Source organism: Delphinapterus leucas, chromosome 21 (genome assembly GCF_059928025.1).
Source record: "Delphinapterus leucas isolate spDelLeu-1000000601 "Yukka" chromosome 21, BTC_Dleu_Yukka2, whole genome shotgun sequence".
NCBI classification, from domain to species: Eukaryota; Metazoa; Chordata; class Mammalia; order Artiodactyla; family Monodontidae; genus Delphinapterus; species Delphinapterus leucas.
In genome coordinates, this window is record NC_143149.1 from 32,365,939 (window position 1) to 32,386,324 (window position 20,386).

At 52.1% G+C, this 20,386-nt stretch overlaps 1 protein-coding gene across 3 annotated transcripts in view; it reads right to left on the reverse strand.

Annotated features, from left to right (window-relative positions):
* ANK1 (ankyrin 1) overlaps positions 1-19,117 on the reverse strand; it is a 97,303-nt gene extending 78,186 nt beyond the window's left edge. For 2 of the 3 annotated variants that reach the window (XM_089903788.1, XM_089903786.1), the window contains exons 1-2: positions 18,456-19,117; positions 12,691-12,792 (exon numbers count right to left, since the gene is read on the reverse strand). In XM_089903788.1, the coding sequence (XP_089759914.1) occupies positions 12,691-12,792; positions 18,456-18,494 (141 nt within the window). In that variant the 5' untranslated portion in view covers positions 18,495-19,117. Of the gene's footprint in view, positions 1-12,690; positions 12,793-12,922; positions 13,165-18,455 lie in introns of those variants that run through there. The other variant, XM_089903787.1, reaches the window with a different exon arrangement.
* Between the last annotated feature and the right edge of the window lie 1,269 nt (positions 19,118-20,386).

The window sequence follows — 20,386 nt, forward strand, 5'->3', positions numbered from 1 at the left end:
AAATAAAGTCTCATTCAGCCTGAATGATTTAATTTGGAGTATTTTCTTGTACCAACTGTGAGAAATTCCACTGGCAAAATAGACAATTCCAGACACTTGTTCTCAGTAAATGATCCCTCTGTTTCACGTCTCCGATTGCCCCAATTACACTAATTGATTTCTCAATGTACAAATCCAGTAGACGTGTCACAGGAAATTAAACTCTCATCCTGTCCAGAGCAGAGGACGATTTCAAACCTAGAGGCCTTGGTGTCCGGAGATCCTCTGCCTCTTTGAAAACTCCAAGAACACCTCCGAGGCTGCTGCTGGCGTTCTCGTGTGGACACGCTCCGTTCCACTCCTTTTCTCACACCCGGTGATTTCACGCACACACACACAGGTGGTCCTGGAGCAGCCTCAGGCTGTGTCCTGAGGACCCTCCTGCCCACCTGCCCCTGCCACCCCACAGCCCCTGAACCTCATGATTCCAGGCCCTACGCCCTTTCTTTGAGCTAAGCAGTGTGTGTTCCTGTAGCAGCTGGGAAGCATGGCCTTTTTATTCATAAGCACCTACTACCCTGTTATTGGCTCTGCTTAGCAGATTAATTGGCTGCCCTATTATCAGAGGTTATGGAGCCTTGGGCAGGGGAGGCTTCGATGGGGAAGGAAAGGAGTGGAGTCCTGGAAGAATAAGCCAGAGCAGCAGCGGCAGAGAAGGCCAAGAAGCCGAGGGCCCCAGAGGGGAACAAGATGCAGTGGGGGAGGAGTTTCTAGGTAACTTGCCTTCAGGCCACACCCACTTTACCCAGGCAGTCAGCCAGGAGTGAAGGTCTCACCCATAAAGGACAAGGATGTATACACAGAGGATCATGCACCTAGATCTTATATTTTATATGCTACTTTCCCATCCAGTCCGGATCCTCTAGTAGCTTGTTACGTCTGTCCAGGGAAGATGAGTATTATACTCTATGTTACAGAAGCTTAATTCCCCGAATAACAACCCGCCTGTACATTCATGAGCTCTAGCTTTGCTCTATTATTGGTTCCTATCTGTGGGGCACGATCACTGACACTACGTATTTCTGGGTCTGCAGCCCTGAAACAGAGTAGGAAATAAGAATCTAAACAGGGCTATGGAGAGAGAAAAGGACTGAAATGGTTGCCATCCCGACTCCGAATCCTGAAATTGATGAGAAAGAGAGAAAGAGGGAGGGAAGAAGGAAAGGCAGAGACCATGGAAACCAAAGACAGAGGGAAAGACGAGCAACAAAGGTGACGGGAAAGGAAAGACGGAGCGACTGTCACTCTGGGCTCAACGACATGAGGGCATGAATGAAGCTGTTGGCAAAGAAACTGCTACAACAATATAAATCTTGGGTCCTCTCCTCAAATTGCCTGCATTAAATTTTCAGCCCAAACAGAAATGAAATCAAAAGGGAACAGGGGTTCTCCCATCTTCCCTTCTCTTCTTGTTCCCGTCCCTCACCTCCCAGCTGGAAGATGCTGGCATCTGAGGAAGCAGGACAGGGAACCGGAGGGGTGCCCTGCAGAGGCATCTGAGAGGGAGGAGGGGGCCGCTCTGGAGTGCTTGGGAGGTTGGCATATCGAGCGAATAAACAAACATGTTAAGGATGATGCGAATCCGTGGAAGTCAGATTTCTCACTGTCTGAAGGGATTTAAAACCTGGAAAGAGGAAAGGCTAGGAAGAACCCTGAGGTCTTGGACCAGTATTGGCTTGATCCCATGGGTTTTTAAAAATACACATACACAGATAGATGTAGAAATAGTTACAGATGTGTGTACACACATGACTAGCAGTAGCAGTGGGCACACCGAGTGATCAGATTTTGGTGTCTACATACCAGCCTCCACTAAAAGGAAACAGGGGGCCTTGGAAAAGTAGCTGATCCAGGGCTGGGGCAGGGCAAGTACAAAATGCCACTGGGATAACTTATGCCAGAAAGTAAGGAAATCAAGAATGATGCAAACACGTCACATAACACAGAAGCCCGCTTATTGAAAGGGCTCCCAATGGCCTGGTTTAGATCTGAACATCAAAATAAGTCATGAGAGTATCAGATTACAACCCATCAAATAAAACAGGAATCCATGAGTCTGAAGAGACTCATTATAAGTAAATAATGAATAAAAAACAAATCAATGAGGGAGAAGGGAAAGCTTATCCTTCAGTGGAATGCCAGCTAGTAAACGTAGAAGAAATGATGGAGATGGAGAATCACTCCTTGGAACCACCATAGTGGTAGTGATGCAGGCAGAGGTCATCCGTGTATGTGCCAGGAATGGTGGCTGGGAGTTTGATGAGGGACAGGATATGGGCATTACATAGGAATATTCCTCCCCAAGAAAATACTGATCAGAGGGAAAAATTGATGATATCACAGTAGAAAAACTTGGCAGACACCAACTTCAGCAGGTGATCAAGGCTAACATCCTTGGAGTGGAAAGGGAGCCTGATTTCTATGGGATCCTGCTAGGAATGCTCTGCCTCTGCCTGGTCACCAGGAAACGGAAGACAGTCAAAAAGAGTAGAACACAGGCCAAGGCTGAGGAAGCATTCCAGGTTGAAGGAGGCCGATAAGACATGACAAGTGATCCCAGAGGGGCTTCTTGGAGAGACTCTGTGTCATGTGGGAAAGTGTCCTGACTACTGGGTGGTACGCACCGGCTCTTTAGGGGTGACGGGGAACTCCATCATCTGTAGTACATATTACAGATCAATAGAGAGGAAAGGTCGCAGAGAATCTGGGTGAGGGAGATGTGGGGATTCTTTGTACAGTTCTTGCAAATTTTCTATAGGTTTGAAATGTTACAATTTTAAAAAAGAAAGTGGGGGGTAGGAAGGAGCCGTGTGGGAGGGGTAGAAGAGGTTGTCAGAGAAGCGGACGCAGAGCTCTGCATTACTCTGGGCTCTGGCTCTGGTGGGAGAGGATGGGCAGCCCGTGGCGGTTCCCGCGCGTGTAAGGATCAAAGCCAGAGTGAGAGGCTGAGCACGCACATCCCTCCTATTTTACAGGCCCCGCGAGGGGCGACCTTTACCGGAGTTGAGAAGACCGTTCTAGGCTGGAAACCCCAGAGAGCAGCCGAAGCCCCACGTGGGAACCAGCGGACAGGAGGACAGGGCAGGGCCCCCACACACCTCACCGCAGCCTCCTCCTGACCCGGCTATCACGTGGCTCCCTGGAGACCGCTTGGTGGGAAAGGTCTGCTAAAAATATATGACCCTGGGTCTAACACATCGGAAGCCAGAAAGAGCTGAAGCAATTGCTGTCACCCTGGCGGGAAATCAACCCTCATCTCCTTTGCCATCCTGTCTCCGGTCCAGGGCCAGGGAAGGTAGAAGCAGCTCAGAAACGGAGAGGAAGGCGTACAGTCAGAGGGAAAGGCACAGGACCAGCTCTGCACGTGCCCCTGCTCTGCTCTATTACAGTCGAAGTTTACCTCCTTACCCAGGCAGAGCTTATGATTTAGAGGTTACCGGATACTCGCAAGGAGAAAAACACGTGAATGCTTTCATTATCTTAAGAAAAAAAGAAAAGAAAGAAAAAACCAGAAACCCACACCTCTTTGGGAGCTCCGGGAGGAGATGCCTCGACCCGGTCCCCTTCCCTCTCCTCTCCGTACACACCTGGGCAGCTTCCTTGTGCTCAGCAGCCCAGCGGCCGCAGGGGCTGGAGGCCCTTGGGGACACAGAGGAAAGTGTGAGCTCAGGTTAATGAGACAACGGGACTAACGGGACTCGAAAATTCAGCTCAGCAGCTAAGAATATCTCCTGTGGACTAGAAAGAGAATCCACATCCGAGATCTCAGCATTCCTTTAACAGGATAAAAGGAACCAGCTCTTCAGAAGCAGGGCAGTGGGGTTTAGAGGCAAGAACGTCGGACACGGGACGAGGGCCTCTACACTGTCCTCCTGATGTCTAGACATGTCACTTCACCTGCCAGGCCTCAGCCTGTCAATCTTCAAAATGACAGGCCTGCTTCTCTTAATTCCGTAATTCCAGAATCAGTGCACGCACGCACTCTCAGAAGACAACTAAAATAGGGGAGGGCGGGACGAATTGGGAGATGAGGTTTGACGTAAATACACTACCATGTGTAAAATAGATAGCTAGTCGGAACCTGCTGTATAGCACAGGGAGCTCAGCTCGGTGCTCTGTGATGACCTAGATGGGTGGGATGGGGGATGGGAGGGAGGTCCAAGAGGGAGGGGATATAGGTATACATAGAGCTGATTCACTTCACTGTACAGCAGAAACTAACACAACATTGTAAAGCAATTTTACTGCAATAAAAAAAAACATATGTGTTTTTGCACATAGAGATGCAGAAACACATACGACAAGACTCCTGCCAAACTGTTCACAGTGATTTGGGGGGGTTGGGAGCAGAAGGGAAGACTAACAGAAGACTGACTTTCTGTATTTCTGTAAAGTGTGAATTTTTCAACAACCACCCTGCATTCATTTTGCTGTTAAATGAAAAATCTCAAAACACACTCAGGGACATGGTTGTCACAAATGACAAAAACGGGCCTGGCACACACCGTGTGTTCCCTAAGAGTTGACGGAACTGAATTCACACACATGCAACCTGACACACACACAGAGCTATCTTTCTTCTTAGTCTCTCGAGACTAAGAATGCCACATCTAGTCTTCACGTTGTAAATTCACAGCAATCAAACCATAAAGTGGACTTTGGAGGGTGTGCTTTCCTTGTAATATGTTCCAGATCCTTCCTGACGATGCTATCACTCTTTCTAGTCCCTCGGATCCCAGAGATGTCCCCGTTGTTGCTACAACTGGACATTTTTATATACCTGAAGCAGTCAGTTAACTCTCCCTTCACCAAGAGGGAAGGGAAATGAAAATAAAACCAGTCAGCCTGTCCACGGGGTTCGGTGCACAGAGGCCAGGCTAGGGGTTGGGAGGCCCTGGCTCCAGCTCAGGAAGACTCTTTGCCTCTTCACCGACCTCACTTATCAAGCACCTGCTCTATCCACTCCACAGGGGTGATGTGAGCCTTCAAAGCGGCCATGCCTGGAAGGGCTTGGGAAAGCAGAGACACCAGAGAACTGAAATCCGTGATTCTTAAAACACCGTGGGTCACTCTGATTCATGTCAAGCAATCAACTTCCTTTCCAACTATAAATTAGCCACTGTAATTAGCAAGAGGAACCCCAAATAGCTCATTTCTGCCACGATGCAGAAGTCATTTACCTATTTAAAATAATTCAGGGGAAGGAGGTTTTCAGGTTCTGTCTTTTTCACTAGTACCTTTTCTAGCAGGAACCGGAGCTCCAGAAGAGTCCCTGGAACCAGGCTCTGGGGCGTCTAGTGTTCCCCTTGTACACCTGCACACCCCGGACCACCACTCTCCCACATGGGGGGGGCTGCAATCACACACCCTTCCCCTTGCTTCTTCACTCTTCCAGAGCTGCGACAAACAGCACCTTTCCAGAAGCCTTAATGCTACCATGTGATCATATGGTATACCATGTATTGAGAGGCTTTCTGTGTGAGCTGGGGGGTGCAGGTAGAATTAGGGAACAATGTAGTTGAACATGACCTCTACGCCTGTCAGCAGTTCCTAAGCAAAAGAGGATGCCAGAGGGGACTTCCCCGGTGGTCCAGTGGTTACGACTCCGACTTCCACTGCAGGGGGGCCTGGGTTCGATCTCTGGTCAGGGAACGAAGATCCCGCGTGCTGAGCAGTGCGGTGGAAAAAAAAAAAAAAAGATGATGCCAGAGAAGACTAACAGCCTGCATACTGGCCCTGATCCAGGTGCACCCTCCTGATCGCCCCATCCTCCCCTCTTACATTTCATGTACCCCAAGCTCACCGACCTCCCCGCTGCCTGTGCCCTTGGCCACCCCTGCCTCTGCAGAGTCCGCTCCTTCCCACTGCAGTTCCCCGTTCCCAATTTCCCTGGCAAACTCCCACTCTTCCTTCCAGGGCTTTCTCTGACTCACCGCAGCCACCACCCCCAGACTAGAAGTGATAGCAGAGCACTCACTGTGAGTGGCTCGCACGTGGCTTAGAGGAGCAGCTCAAGAAATGTGTTGAGTGAATGAATAAGTGAATGAGGACAGCCTCATTCTGGATGGCGCTGGATTTGTAACCTTCTATTTACAAGCTGGACTTCTTTACTGGCCTCCAAGTTCTTTGAGAGCAAGGAATGGTTGAATTTAGTGTTTCCCAAGGTCCTGGGGGTGTTCTAAGTGCTCAGTACATGTTTATAGAACTATGGTATAGAGAACGGGTAAGGAACAAGGTCCTGCTGTGTAGCACAGGGAACTATACTCAGTATCTTATAATAAACTATCATGGAAGAGAGTATAAAAAAGAATATATACATGTATAACTAAATCACTTTGCTGTACACCTGAAACAAACACAACATTGTAAATCAACTATATTTCAATAAAATTTTTAAAATAAATAAATAAATTTTAAAAACTCAAAAAGAAAAAGTGGCAGTGCTTAGATGGAGTTCCTACATGGGCTAGGCGTCAAATAAATAAGGTTTCATCATTAGTGGTTACAGCAGACTGGAGAGCTACTGACTGATTTTATGAGCACCTACTACGTGCAAGTCAGAATCCTGACAAGGAGCGCTGAATAAAGCAAAGTCCTCTCCCTTCGAGGTGCCTCCACTGTAGCAGGGAAGACAGAGAGTAAGACACAGACGCATAGCAAGTCAGGCAACAGTAAGTACCATGGAGAAGAATAAGACAGGCTAAGGGGATGGAGGCTGCCTGGGATGCTCCAGAAAACCCTTCTTCTAACTCTTTGCCTTATGCCAGCGCTGCAGACAAGGCTTCTCCTGTCGGAGTGAAATTTCCTTTATTCCTATCAGGAAGGCCAATGAGCCAGGGTTTGTGAGCGTCATAAGAACAGAGCAGAAACCTAAAATAGTGAGGCTTTTCGCCCCTGGAGTTAGAGCTGGCCGTTCCCAGTGGAGCCCCATGTAGACCCAGCAATTCTAGGAATTCGGGAGAACAGAGGCTCTTGACTTGCTCTCCTCTCGTTCTCTTTTTATTGGGCTAACTGCTAAGCACGTAAGGTCTATGAGTGCATCCCAGAGAGTATGTTTTTCTCTTGCTATGGCCTCCATAATAAAATATTTTAATTTGATATAAGTAATCTAGCAATAATTCTGGAAATTGGACACATGAGGCTGCTGTTAGTATGTGTCTAATTATGGAGCCATTTATTCAAGCCAGTATCGACCATATGACACGTCGTGTGCTGGGTGTTGAGGGTCAGAGGCAGCCATGGGCTTCGCCACCAGGTCGCTTAGCATCTACTACGACAGATAAGACGACTTTGCTATGCTCTACGGTCGGACACGGCCGAGCTGTGAGGGGATCGGGGTGACGACAGCGGACATTGCTTCAGGCCCTGGGGACAACTGTGTCTTCACAATGGCTTTTGAGCTGAGACATGACCCAACCAGCCCACCGCCATGTGCGAGAATGACACGGCCCCAGGCTGAGTCAGGGCCCCTGGCCCCCAGATGCCCTGTGCCGTGTGTGCTGAGACCGACACAGCCAGGGCGACAACCCGTGAGCCTGGTGCGGGCAAGTCCCTGGGCTTCGCTCCCAACCTTCTCCCGCCTTATTCAGAGCCCCCTCGGGATTCTGCCTGGGCCCCTGCCTCAGCTTCCCCCCCAAGTCTCCCCGCTTCTGTCCCTGTGCCCCAAGTCGATTCTCCACACAGCAGCCAGGGCGATCTCTTAAATACCTAAGTTAGATGGAGTACCTTCCAGAGGCGTCCCATCACCCTTGAAGCAAAATCCAAATCCTCACCGAGGCCTGAAAGCCCTTCAAGATTCCGCCCCAGCAATTTCTCCCACCTCCCCGCCTACCATGCCTCCCTTCCATCCTTCCACTGCAGCCACACTGTTCCTGTTCTTCCCCAAACAAACCAAGCTCACCTCTGCCCCAGGACCTTAGCATATCCCCTCCTCCAGGAACACTCACCTCCAGAAAGCACATGGTTCTCCCTTACTTCTTTTTAAATCATCCCCTTAGAGAGGCCTGCCTTAACTACCCTCTAGATGAGGCCCCTTTCCCTCCCTCCTTCATGGGATGTCTCATTAGCTGATGTTATATATCTGTTCCTTTTCTTGCTAACTCTCTGTCTCCTTCACCAGCGATAAACGTCACGAGGGCACAGACTTTTGTCTCTTTTGTCTATCTTGCTCAGTGCCTGATACCTGGCACAAACAAGGTGTTTAATAAATACGTGTGAAATGAGCCCCATGAAGACACTGGGGGATTAGATTCAACACACCTCTCGGCCCTGTTCTCATGCGCCAACGCCAGCGTTCCACTTCCTTGAGTGCTGAGCGGCTTCCAAATATCTCTCTTTGGGTTGGACCTCTTATCTGAGTCCCAGGCTCAAATACAGCAACTGCTTACTGTATATTTCACTGGATTCCTCAAAGACTCCCTAAGAGGATGCCCGCCCAGCCCTGCACACACCGAGGCTGCTCCCGCTTCTTCTGTCCGTGAGCGGTGCCAGCCTCCACGGCCCGCACAAGCCAGACACCCTTCAGCAGAGTCCCTGCTGAAGCCTCCTTCCCCTCTCCCAGCCCCTTCCAACTCATCCATCCCCATGGCCACGACCCTGATCCAGGCCTCCGACGTGTCTCTCCTGCACTACTGCTGTCATCTTATAACCCAGGGGTCCCCCACCCCCGGGCGCGGAGCACTACTGGTTCACGGCCTATTAGGAACTGGGCTGCACAGACGCTCCCTGTCGCTCGCATTACCACCTGAACCGCCATCCGTGGAAAAACTGTCTTCCACGAAACCGGTCCCTGGTGCCAAAAAGGTTGGGGACCGCTGTTATAACTGGTTTCCCTGTATCCACCTGTGGGCCCTTCCACCTGTCGTGCTCACAGTGGGCACCTGCGGCCTTGTCACTCCTGTGCTTGAATCTGTGGTCGCTCCCCTCGGCTCTTAGGATAAAGAGCAGAATCCTTAACCGGGTCTCCAAGCGGGGTGGATGCTCTACCAGGACACACGGATGCAGCTGTGCAGGTGGTCAAAGGCTGAAATCCCTCCATCCTTCTTGGTCAGTCCCCCTACTCCTGCCGTTCTTGTCCCTCCCCAAGACCCTTCTCCTCACTCGGCAACCAGAGGGTCAACGTGGGGCTTGGCAGGAAACAGTGGCGCACACGTGCCCACACTCGTGATGCACACACACAGGGCTCGGGCCCTGGGGCACGCTGACCCCTTTGTTGGCCGCTGTTGATCATTGCCCCTGCCTCTCCGGTCCAGCACAGCCCTGAGGTCACCTCTCCAGCCTCATCTGGTCCCTGTTCTCTCCACCTGCAGCCGTTCTGGCTGCCACTAAACTCTCCAGGCTTTTCTCTGCCTCTGGAATGTTCTTCCCTCCCCTCCCTCATTAACCTCATCTCACCCCTCAGCTCAGTATCTCCTGTTCTAGGAGTCTTCTCTGACCTCCAGCCCTACCCCACATCTTTCTTACACATTCTCCTAACACCCCCTGCCTTTCCTCATGGCTCCTAACATAGTTTGGTCTGCAGATCCATTTGCGTGATTACTTGATTTAACAGCTCTCACAGCCAGTAGACTATAGTTCAGAGACGATGAGGATGATGGCTTTTTTCTTTTTTTAACCACTAAATTCCTAAAGCCCAGCTCTACACGTGAGGAGGTATCCAGGAAGACACTGGTTACCCGGGTCTGAAGGTGGAAAAATGCTTGGATCAATGAAAGACGCAGGTATTCATGGAAAGATACTGGCGTAGGCACATGTAGACATGTGTCCTTGCGTGTGGACTTGTTCTTTTCTATAACTATAATCATGGCGATCAAAATCAGTAGACATAATCTATGCAATAAGAAAGCTGCCCTGAATATTCAGATGTCTCTTAAATAAGCCTCTTTTCACACTACTTAGCGTAATTATTTCTGAGTATGGCAAACAACTCCTATTCTTTCCACGAGACATACTCTTTGAAAGCGTGTTGCTTATATAAGGATCAGCATTTGCCGTATTACTGCTATCATGGTCCACTGGCTCCAAAGATTCAAGCAAAAGCAAATTCTGGAGCCATGACCCCAGGACAAGAGCCTGTTTTTATCTTCTCAAAACAGTGAATGCGCGCTTTAAAAAGAAGAAGCTCTCATCCCGTTAGGAGGACGGGTCTGTGCGCATCACAGGGCAAGGGCGTTGCCCGGATGGTGTGCTGAGGTTAACCGAGGTTCCAGTTCTGGCCCCGCTGCGCCCCACCGTTCAGTCCTCTCCCCCCTCCCCCGCCCAACACACTCCACTCAGAGCAAAAGCCAAATCACCCGTTAACAACAGAAGGAGGCTCCAGCGACGCTGGCACTCCTGGGCGGGTCTGCAGCTCTGCCCCTGCGGCAGCACAAGACAAAGAGCAGCGGGGCCCAGATCTGGGGGAGGGGGTGAAGGAGCCGCGGGGCTAAACCAGTAGGAGGGGCTGTGCACCACGGGGAGCCCTCCTTTCACACACCCGCCCCCCACATCATTTCCTCGCCTGCAGCAGTTAGCAGTTTCCTCTGGCGCTAAGCCCATCGGAAAGCGTGTCCATGAAGTGCAAATATTGCCTCATGCTCGTGGAGCCTGAGATGAACCGAGGAGGTGCCTTAGAGGAGCAACGGCAGAGGGACAGGCCATCCACACGCCGGGGCCTCACCACCAGCAGCCCGATCAGGACCGAGCCCCTCCCGGTGTCATCAGAATCTTCCAATTTCACACGGAAAATCAGCTCTGGCTCAGGGCTTAGGGACATGCGGTTGCCCCCATTTCTGCTAAGTGGCTCCTTTGAGTGCTGGCGTCTTAACCCTTGGAAGGCCTCTGAGGGGCTGGTGCGTCTCAAGTGGGCGCACTGCGGACACTCAGCTGGGTTTCTGGGCCTGAACAAAGGAAGCCAGAACTCGCATCCCTGCCGCCCAGAAATGCATCCGCGGGTGTCCCCACGGGGCTGGGGGGTGGTTGGCGACACCACAAGGACAACTCACACAGCCCCTCTCCTGAGCCCTCTGATCTCAGGACTCTCCCTTGGCCCCCAGACTTTGCTCCTACTGTCTCTCCCCATGAAAGAAATGGGTCCAGAGTGTCAACCTCTCCAAAGGCGACCTTTAGGGCTGTGTGTTTACTTAGAATCACCTCGAATGTCCTCAGGCCTGTGGACGCGCACAGGCTGGGATATTTGGGTGGAGGGATGACAGAAGGGGGCTTTGCTTCTCCCCATCTAGTTTGCACCCCCAAGTCGGTCCACACGCCTGTCTCCCCTCTGAAGTTCACGGCCATGGCTGCTCCTTCATATCACACACCTACTTGTTTCCCATCACACCACCCCCCCCGCCCCATCCTCTCTGATCTTCCAGCTGTGGATTTAGACCACAGAAGACCAACTGGATCCAAAAGGAGTCTTGGCACAGGGTACTGTACACCTTAAGTAGGATGAGGGCCAGGAAAGTGAAGCTGAGGGGCCGGGGCCAGAGGCATGCCGCCAGCGTAAAAGTTAAACTGCATTCCTGGTATTTCCCCCGCTGGCTTGTAAAAGTCATCCAGTCCAGCACAACACGGATGGACCCTGAGGACACCGTGCTCCGTGAAATAAGCCAGTTACAAAAGACATACACTGCATGAGTCCACTGTTATGCGTGAGGTACCTGGAGCAATCAGATTCCTAGAGGCAGACAGGAGGTTGGTGGTCTCCAGGGGCTGGAGAGGAGGGAAGGGCGAGCTGCTGATTAATGGGTGCAGAGTCTCAGTTTTATGAGATGAAAAGAGCCCTGGGGATGGAGTGTGGATGTACTTAAGGCCACGGAACTGTACACTTACAAACGCTTAAGATGGTCGATTCTATGTTATGTGCTTTTCACCACAATTAAGAACAATTTTTTTAATGGTTAAGATGATTTTTTAAAAAGTCACAATTGGTAACTTGCTTCTCAATCAGAAACGGAATCAGCTGTGTACGTGAACAACTGGCAGAAACAAACAAACACAACAAAAGTCATCCATCCACAGCCCTGGCCACACCCCTGTCCTCCTCCTTGGGAGTAAGATGCTCTCTATTCAGTCAGTGCCTAGATTTCTGGCCCCAAACCTGACTCTCTGTCTTCCAATCCATCCCGCACACTTTCAGTCCCCTCCCCCTCTCCAAACCAAGCCCTGTCACTCAGCACCAGAAGCATCCAGAGAAGCCCTTTCAGCCGCACTCCTTCTCGGTCTCTGTCAGCACAGGACAGAGCAAGTCCTCAGCACCGTTTCCTTCTCAGCCCAGCAGCACACCCACAAAGCCCGCTGGTGGACAAAGGAGATGAACGGCACCACTGACACAGCATCCTTCAAAGGCCCTTCCTCCAGCCCACTTTCAAAGGCCACAGATTTTAAGACTGAGCAGGGGCCAGCCGGAGACTTCTAAGGGGAGAGGCCGCAGGGGATGGAGCTGGGTGCAGCCCACACTGTTCGGGCACCAGCGCTTCTCTATGGGGCCCTGGGCCGCTGCAGGGCCACAAACTCCAGGGTTAGGGCCTTCAGCGGGCGGGAGCCCCGAGGGATGTTTGAGGCCACTGGGAAAAGGTGAACAGAGGCAGATTCAAGCCTTCAGGAAAGGGCACCAGGCAAGAGCCGCTCTTCAGAGACCACATGCCTGCCTGCACCCTGCATCTCACTTACCTGATTACAGGTGTTAATGTCTACCCCATTCCGCAGGTGGTCCAAAGCTTTGTCCAAGTTACCTGATCTTGCTGCCCTCAGAAAGCTGGTAGCAGCATCGGCCTGTGAGGAGAAAGAGAAGCTGTGAGTGGGTCTGTGTGACAAAGATCTCACGATCCATTCAAGCCCAGAGCTGTGAAAAAGGGCCAAGGTCACGGCGGCAGCCAGCACACCCTCCTGTTCAGGTGCCCACCATGGTCCCCAGGCGTGTACGGGCCTGGAGCCCCTGGACAGACCGCTCTCCGCCCACGTGCGGGGCAGCCTTTAGAGCTCAGCCTCCCTTCCTGTTGGTGTTTTTATGAGCAAGCGATCTTGGCTAGCACCCGGGAGGGGCCGGCCTTTGAGAGGGTTCCCATTCCACCAGTGACCACTCAGCAGGCCTGGCGTCTCACTGCCTCGATGCTTCCACGGGCTCCGCCTTCCTCCTAAGGAGCCCAAAGCACACTGCCCGGCCCCACCCACTGAGTCACAACTGGAGGCACCACAGGAACCAGACGCAAGCTCTTTGGTGCTATTCTGTGGTTTTGTTTTTAAGTAAACAGCGCGTAGCACTTACTACGTGCCCAGAACCATTATCAGCACTTGACATATAATATGTATCAACACACACACACACAGATGCATTTCGTCATTTAAAATATCCCCAAGAGGTAAGTACTATTGCCGTCCCTATTTTACAGATGAGGGAACGGAGGCCCAGAGAGCCCAAGTGACTTGTGCAGGTTCACACAGCAGGGAAGAGGCACAGCAGGCAGTCTGGCTCTGCCACCTGACCCGGCAGGTGCCCCTCGCCAGTTTTCCTGAATGACAATAAAGCACTTGGGGTCTGTATGCTGAGGCTCAGCCACCTACAGGCACATCCAGACCCTGCCCAGAACATTGGTTTGTATTAGAGATGAATGATGGCCAGAGAGTGAGAGCTGGGGGGATGGAAGACAACTGCAGGGGCTCTGAGCAGCTCCCCTGCATCTAGGGGGCCCCTACAGTCTGCAGGTACCTCTGCCCCTGTGTTCTTATCTGGAAGCCAGGGAGGGAGGGGGACAAGGCCTGGCTGTGAAGCTGAAAGGAAATATTATACATGACTATAATTATTACATCAGCACAAGCATGGAGCACGGTGCTTGCACACAGTGTGCACTCTGGGTGAGTTTAACAGGTGAGAACTGTCAGGTGACAAGCCACGTGTGAAGTGGGTGGAGGTTAGGGTTGGGGGGCTTATGCCGTTCCTCCAGAAGATCCACCCAGGGGTGCTCTGTCTCCTTCCATGCTCCCCTCGTCCAAGAACGTGCTGTAGTGGGCTGAACCGTGGCCCCCCAAGATACGCCTGCACCCTAACCCCTGGAGCCTCTGAATGTGACCTTACTTGCAAAAAGCATCTTCGCAGATGTAATTATGTTATGGGTCTTGAGATGAGACTGTCCTAGATTACCTAGGTTGGCCCTAAATCCAGTGATAAGTGTCCGTACAAAAGACAGAAGAACACACACACACACACACACACACACACACACGAGAGGTCGGAGTGAAGTGGCCATGAGCCAAGGAAGCTGGCAAGCAGCAGAAGCTAGAAGCTAGAAGCTAGAAGCGGTCAAGAACAGTCTCCCCTGGAGCCTCCGGAGGGAGCGTGGCTCTGCTAACACCCTGATTCAGACCTTTGGCCTCCACACTGTGAGAGAAGATATTTCTCCTGTTTTAAGCCACCGAGTTTGTGGTACTCTGTTAGAGCAGTCACAGGGATGATGGTCCCTAAACATGTTAGATTCAAAGTCTACAGCTGACAATCTCAGCGCCCTACAATGAAACCGAAGCAGGCCTGCACACCTTCACCAATTAAACAGTTAATCCAGGGCAGGAAAGATTCTCCAGGCTTACAGATCTTCACACCGGAGGGCTGCCCCGTGCCCCCATCCCTGCCACCTCAGGCGAGGATTAATCTGTTGGTTCCTCATGAGCTGGATTCCCAGAAAAATCAGGCTCAAGGTTCAGTCCCTCCGAAAATGTCTGTCTGTGCCTGCTGGTTCAGAAAGCCTGTCTGGACTCAGCTGTCTGGAAAAAAATATAGTACATTATTTCCCCAAAATGAGAGCATTAGAGAGAGACACATCTCCCGCGTGTCCAAACTGTCTTCTGCAGCCCAGTCACAGGATGTGGGAGGAAAACCTAAGCATGGTGGATACAAATAGAGGCAACACCAACTAAGGACACTGTCACTATTCAAAGCATCGAATCTAGGAAGCAAAGGAGAACATTTATGACGGACAGACAAGCAGATACACAGAGGGCTGGGGAAGCCCAATCTGGATGAGGCTGAAGAAGGCTCGATAGTTTCTGTTGTGTGTCTAACTGAACCATGAAATTATAATACTAATATCAATCAATTCTATCTTTCAATCCTGATCACAACCTGTGAGGCAGGTATAATGATTATGTCCATTTTAGAGGTGACAAAATTGAGGTTTGGAGAGGTTAATAACGTGCCCAAGTTCTGTGTTAGTTAACACTCAGGGATTCAGCCCAGGACTCCCTGAATCAAGCCAAAACCTTCCTACTGCCCTTGACCCCGAGGTGCATTCTCAGCGATTTCAAACCTGAGGGTGACCAGAAAGCCATGACAGGTGTAGGGGCTGGGAGGGCCCCCATGCCTTTCCCAATTAAACAGTGAATCTATGGCAGAGAAAGGGTCCCCGGCAGGTCCTGGCTCTGACCCTGACCTGCTGTGTTGAGGCCGAGACAGGCCTCTAGGAAGGAATCATCCAGTCCCAGGCCTTCCCTTCCCTGATGATAAAACTGATGGTAAAAATAAAGTGACCGGCTAAGGTCACCTAGATAGTTAGAGGTGAAGTTCAATTGCTAAGGCTTTTTCATTTTCTTTTCAGTCTTCTCTGGGCATAGAGTCATCAGGACCCAGGTAGGATCCTCAGGGTATCTTACAGGTGGATTGTAGGTAATAATGGTGTCATTCCACTGTGTATCCCCCAGTTTTAATTCTACAACTTATTTCCTGAGGTCCTGTTTCAAGTCCAGAATCCTGCTAGGGCAAAGAGAGAGAGTAAAAATCCTGAATATAGGTCTCTGCCCTCGTGACTTGAAAAACAAAGTGACAGAGTTAGAAAGTGATCCATTCCACAGGCATGCAGTGGGCACCTCCTAGGTGCCAGAGAATATTTCAGCTGCAGAGCAAATGGCCCTCTTTGGAATATGAGACCCACTCTTGCCATCTTGTTCTGCTGAATCTCTAACTCAGTTTCCTGCAACTTAATGACCTGTCCTAGGTGCCGTTTCCTGGTGCGTCTAGGAACAGCCTGTAACCCAGTAGGGCAGAAAGACAGTCAAAAGAATCCAATATGCTCCATTCAGAATATTTACCTGAGTAAATACCAACCAGCAAAACAACAATAATGACAAAATACGAACCAGACTATCTCAGCGCTAGGATAAATTGGAGCAGAGTCTCTGGCCCTCCCTGAGTGCCCCGTCCCTGCAGGGCAGCCTGAGAGAGGCCTCTCTGTGTGGAGGGACCAGAGGAGCTAAAGAAAGCTGCTCGTTGCGTCCAGAAAAATCAGTCCACGATGGCCCTAAACCCTGTACCACCACCGAGAGCTGTCACCCCTGTGAGCACACATACCAAGGCTGCCCACTTGCGCCTTTGCCCCTTCCTCATCTTGAGCTTTATTTTAACCTAATTTTACCCTTGAGGAAACTGCCGGCACTGAGGGGAGGAGGGGTCGCACACATCTCATTGCATACGCGGCCCACATCCCTACAGATTAACCCACGTGATGTCCCCGAACTTCTTTTCACAATGAAACAAGTCACCTTTATAAAGCCCTGCCTATGTGTTAAGCCCTCTGCACCAATGACTTCACTGGCTCCGCCCAATAATCTCCAGAGGCAGGTACTTTCATTGTCTCCTCTTCACAGATGAGGTAAACGAGTCACAGAGACGTTAAGCATCTTGTCCGAGGTCACACAGCGAATCCTGGCTGGGCAGGAATCTAAGTAGTGCTTCCTCACTAGCCATGTTCTAGTGCCCAGAGATTCCACTCCAGTTCAGCTCTGGCTGGAGAGAGCCTTCCGCCTCTCAGCACTCAGAGGCTGTGCCCACTTCAGCCCTCGCTTCAGGAGGAAGGAAGCAGAGGGGAAAGGAAGGGAATGGAATTCCTCTTGGGACTCAAGTTCTCATCAGGGCTGCTCATCAGAAAAGGGAGGTGAACCCTTGGTTACCTGAGACGCCCGACTATTATTAAACTTGCACTTCCTGAGTGGGGCAGATACGAATATAGCAATAGATAAGTAGCAGAGGGGACTCCAGTGTCCGGGGAGGGAGAGCCGGAAGCAGGGAGCTAAATGTCAGCAAGCCTGCACCCAGGGGCAGGGAAGGCTGCCGAAACACCGGAGCCAGGTGGAGTCTAGGTTTAGACCAGTTGGGAGAACCCAGGGCCTCCTCACGCCTTCTCTGGGGCTTGAGATGGCCTCAGTTTTCCCAGAACAAATCATGACTGACTTTTTCAAGGTCTCCCAGTGCAAAATCTCATCTCAAAAGATGAATGGAAACTGAGCTCTCATTAATTTCTGTAAACAGTGATAAGACAGTATCTCCTTCCCAAAGGGTCTTGCTTGGGCAAAAGGCAGAGTCCCTGTCAGAACTCCCAGTAGAGGTTCTGGACCTTTTCCTGAGGGGCTGCAGCACATCCAGAAGACCCAGTACAGCAGGCGGTGTTTGGCCTGTATATGGGGGGTGCCCTTCACATCTGAGAGTGCCTTCATACCCAGCGCCCGGGTGTTCCTTGGAGCCCACGTCGGGCCTCCAAGAAAGAACAGGCAGTGCCCGCCCGCACACACCTGTGTGGCCCCTGCATTAGGCTACTGACGACAGAGACACAGACGTGAACCCTGGGCCTCAGTGTGCGCTTTCATTAGGTTTCTTTCCAGAAGTTGTGCTATTAAAGGTGTCACTGAGGAAACGAGATGTGTAAGCCAGAGTCCCGGGTCCTCTTATGACCTCTCCGCACAAGTACAAGGCCTTGGGGAAAACCCCGACCGTTCCTGCGCTTTTCCAGCCTCATGCTGGGAGGCTGGGTGATGCAGGATGTGAGAAAAGCCACAGTGGACCCTGACGTTGGACAGACCTGGCGTGAAGCCCCGCTCCGCCACTTGATGCTGTGCCTCGCACAAGTTCCCAGACCTCAATTCCATTAGTAAAATGGGGACAGTGCACAGCTCGCCGGGGGGTCCCCCGGCTCCCTCTCACCCCCATTCATTTCCCGCTGACTCTGGACCTCTGGGCGCTCGTGTTTCCAAGGTCTAGGGCTCAGGCGTGCCGCGGGCGCCCGAGGCGGCCCTTCTCTGGCCAAGGCCAAGGCCGGGGCATCCCCGCAGGTCCGAGTTGGTCCCCGCGAGGGGCGGCCGGTCGCCCCGCACCGCAGAGTCAGCCCCGCGGGACTGTCCTCCAGGCACCTCCGCGCGCCCGCCCGGCCGCCCGGCCACGGGTCCGGCCGCCTCCCGGCACCAGCCCCTCCGCGGCGGCGGCCTCCAGGCCAGAGGAATTTTCCTCTGGATCCCGCTAGAAGCCTCGGCGCCCGCGGACGTGAGGCAACAGTAGGGCGGCTGGCGCGCGTCCCCGCCCGCGCCCGCGCCGGGAAAGTTGGTGGCCGGCGCCCGACGAGCCCGCGGCAGGGGGCGCGGCGGCGGGGACCCCGCCCGGCGCGGGCCGGCCTGGCACTCACCGCGGCGTCTGGACCCGACCTGCGCGGTCGCGCTGCCATCGTCCGGCGCCGGCGCGGAAATCCGAGCCCGCGGCCGGCTCCCCTCCCCCGTTATCTGCTCGGCTGCGCGCGGAGCGCCAGCAAGTTAAGCGGCATCAGGCTAAAAATACAGGCGCCCGCCGCTCGCCTCGGCTCGGCTGGGCTCCGGCGCGCGTACCCTGGCGCCCGCCCGCCAGCCGCTAGTGGGGCCTCTTCATTTCCTCCTCATCCTCGCGTCTGACGCGAAAGGTAACGCGGAGCGATCTCCGGAGACGAGGCCCCTGCGGCCGAGCCCCGCGGCGCGGGCGCGTGGAGGGCCGCGTCCTGCGGCGGCAGGCGGGAGGCGCACACGTCCAGGCGAGGTGAGGAGCTCCACGCTGCATGGCGCTCCCGCCCTGCCTCTTGTCTCCCCGACCGCCCGGGTGAGTGGGCCCCGGGGCCGGCGGAGACGGCCAGGGCGAGCTCAGCAGAGGCTATTTATGCCCCATCACCGATCTGCATGTTTCCAGCTCTTGCAGCGTGTCCTGAGATGCCAGCTCATCAGCCTCTTCCAGCTGCTGCCGGGAGCCGCGAGGCGGAGTGAAGCTGAGACGCGGATCTGTTACTACGTCTTCCTCATCCCCCTGTCTGACGGTGTTTTAGGGAATGTCACCCAAGGCCGGAGGAAGCTCCCAGATTCTGCTCCGGGACCACCCTCACCTTTTCGCGTGGTCATTTCGGGGACAGATGTCAAGAGCGTGTGGGGGGGGGGGAGGTGACACCAGGGATTACGCTGAGTGATGAGCAATGGCTTGCAGAAGCAGTGACAGAGATTGTCACAGCCGCTGGCGATACTGCTTGTCCCAACATGGATGTTCTGTATCATGAGCCCAGCTTCATGCTCTCTTCAAATAGCAGTTTAGACACGACACCAAATGCTCTTTTCCCACCCCTCCTGCCCCGAAGCATGGGGGGCACCGGACAGCTGTGTGTTTGGGAAGAATTAACCCACTGAGTACCTATTAGGTGAAGGACATATTTCGTTACCTCATTTAACCGTCGCAGGCGCCTCTTGAGGTAGAAGATGCTATTGTAGTTGTGTGGATGGAGAAGCTGAGCCCAGGGAGGTTAAGGTCAGGACCAAGGTTACTACCGGTAAACAGAGGGGCCAGCTGACCCAAAGCCCTTCCATTAGCAACACTGGCAAGATCCCCAGCCCAAGTGTGCCCAGTGCCAGGAGGGGACAACGCGCGGGATACCCTGAGGTTAGAAAAAACTGAGTGTTTTCCACGGTATGGTGCTCTTGTAAATTGGTGGAGCCACTGTGGAAAACAGTATGGAGGTTCCTCAGAAAACTAAAAATAGGACTACCATACGATCCAGCAATTTCACTCCTGGCTGTTTATCCAAAGAAAACAAAAAACACCAATTTGCATGCACCTCAGTGTTCATAGCAGCATTATTTACAATAACCAAGACATGGAAGCAACCTAAGTGTCCATCAACAGAGGAATGGATACAGAAGATGTGGTACATATATACAATGGAATATTACTCAGCCATGAAAAAGAATGAAATTTTACCATTGGCAACAACATGGATGGACCTGGAGGGTATTATGTTTAGTGAAACTGAGTCAGACAGAGAAGGACAAACACTATGCTTTTTCACTTATATGTGCAAACGGAACTGTAAAACAAATGAATATTAACAGAACAGAAATAGATATACAGATACAGAAAACTAGTGCTTACCAGTGGGGAGAGGGGTGAGGGAAAGGCAAGATAGGGGAAGGGAATTAAGAGGTACAAACTACTGGGTATAATATAAATAAGATATCAGGATGTAATGTACAGCACAGGGAATATAGCCGATATTTTATAATAACTTTAAATGGAGTATAATCTATAAAAATATTAAATCACTATGCTGTA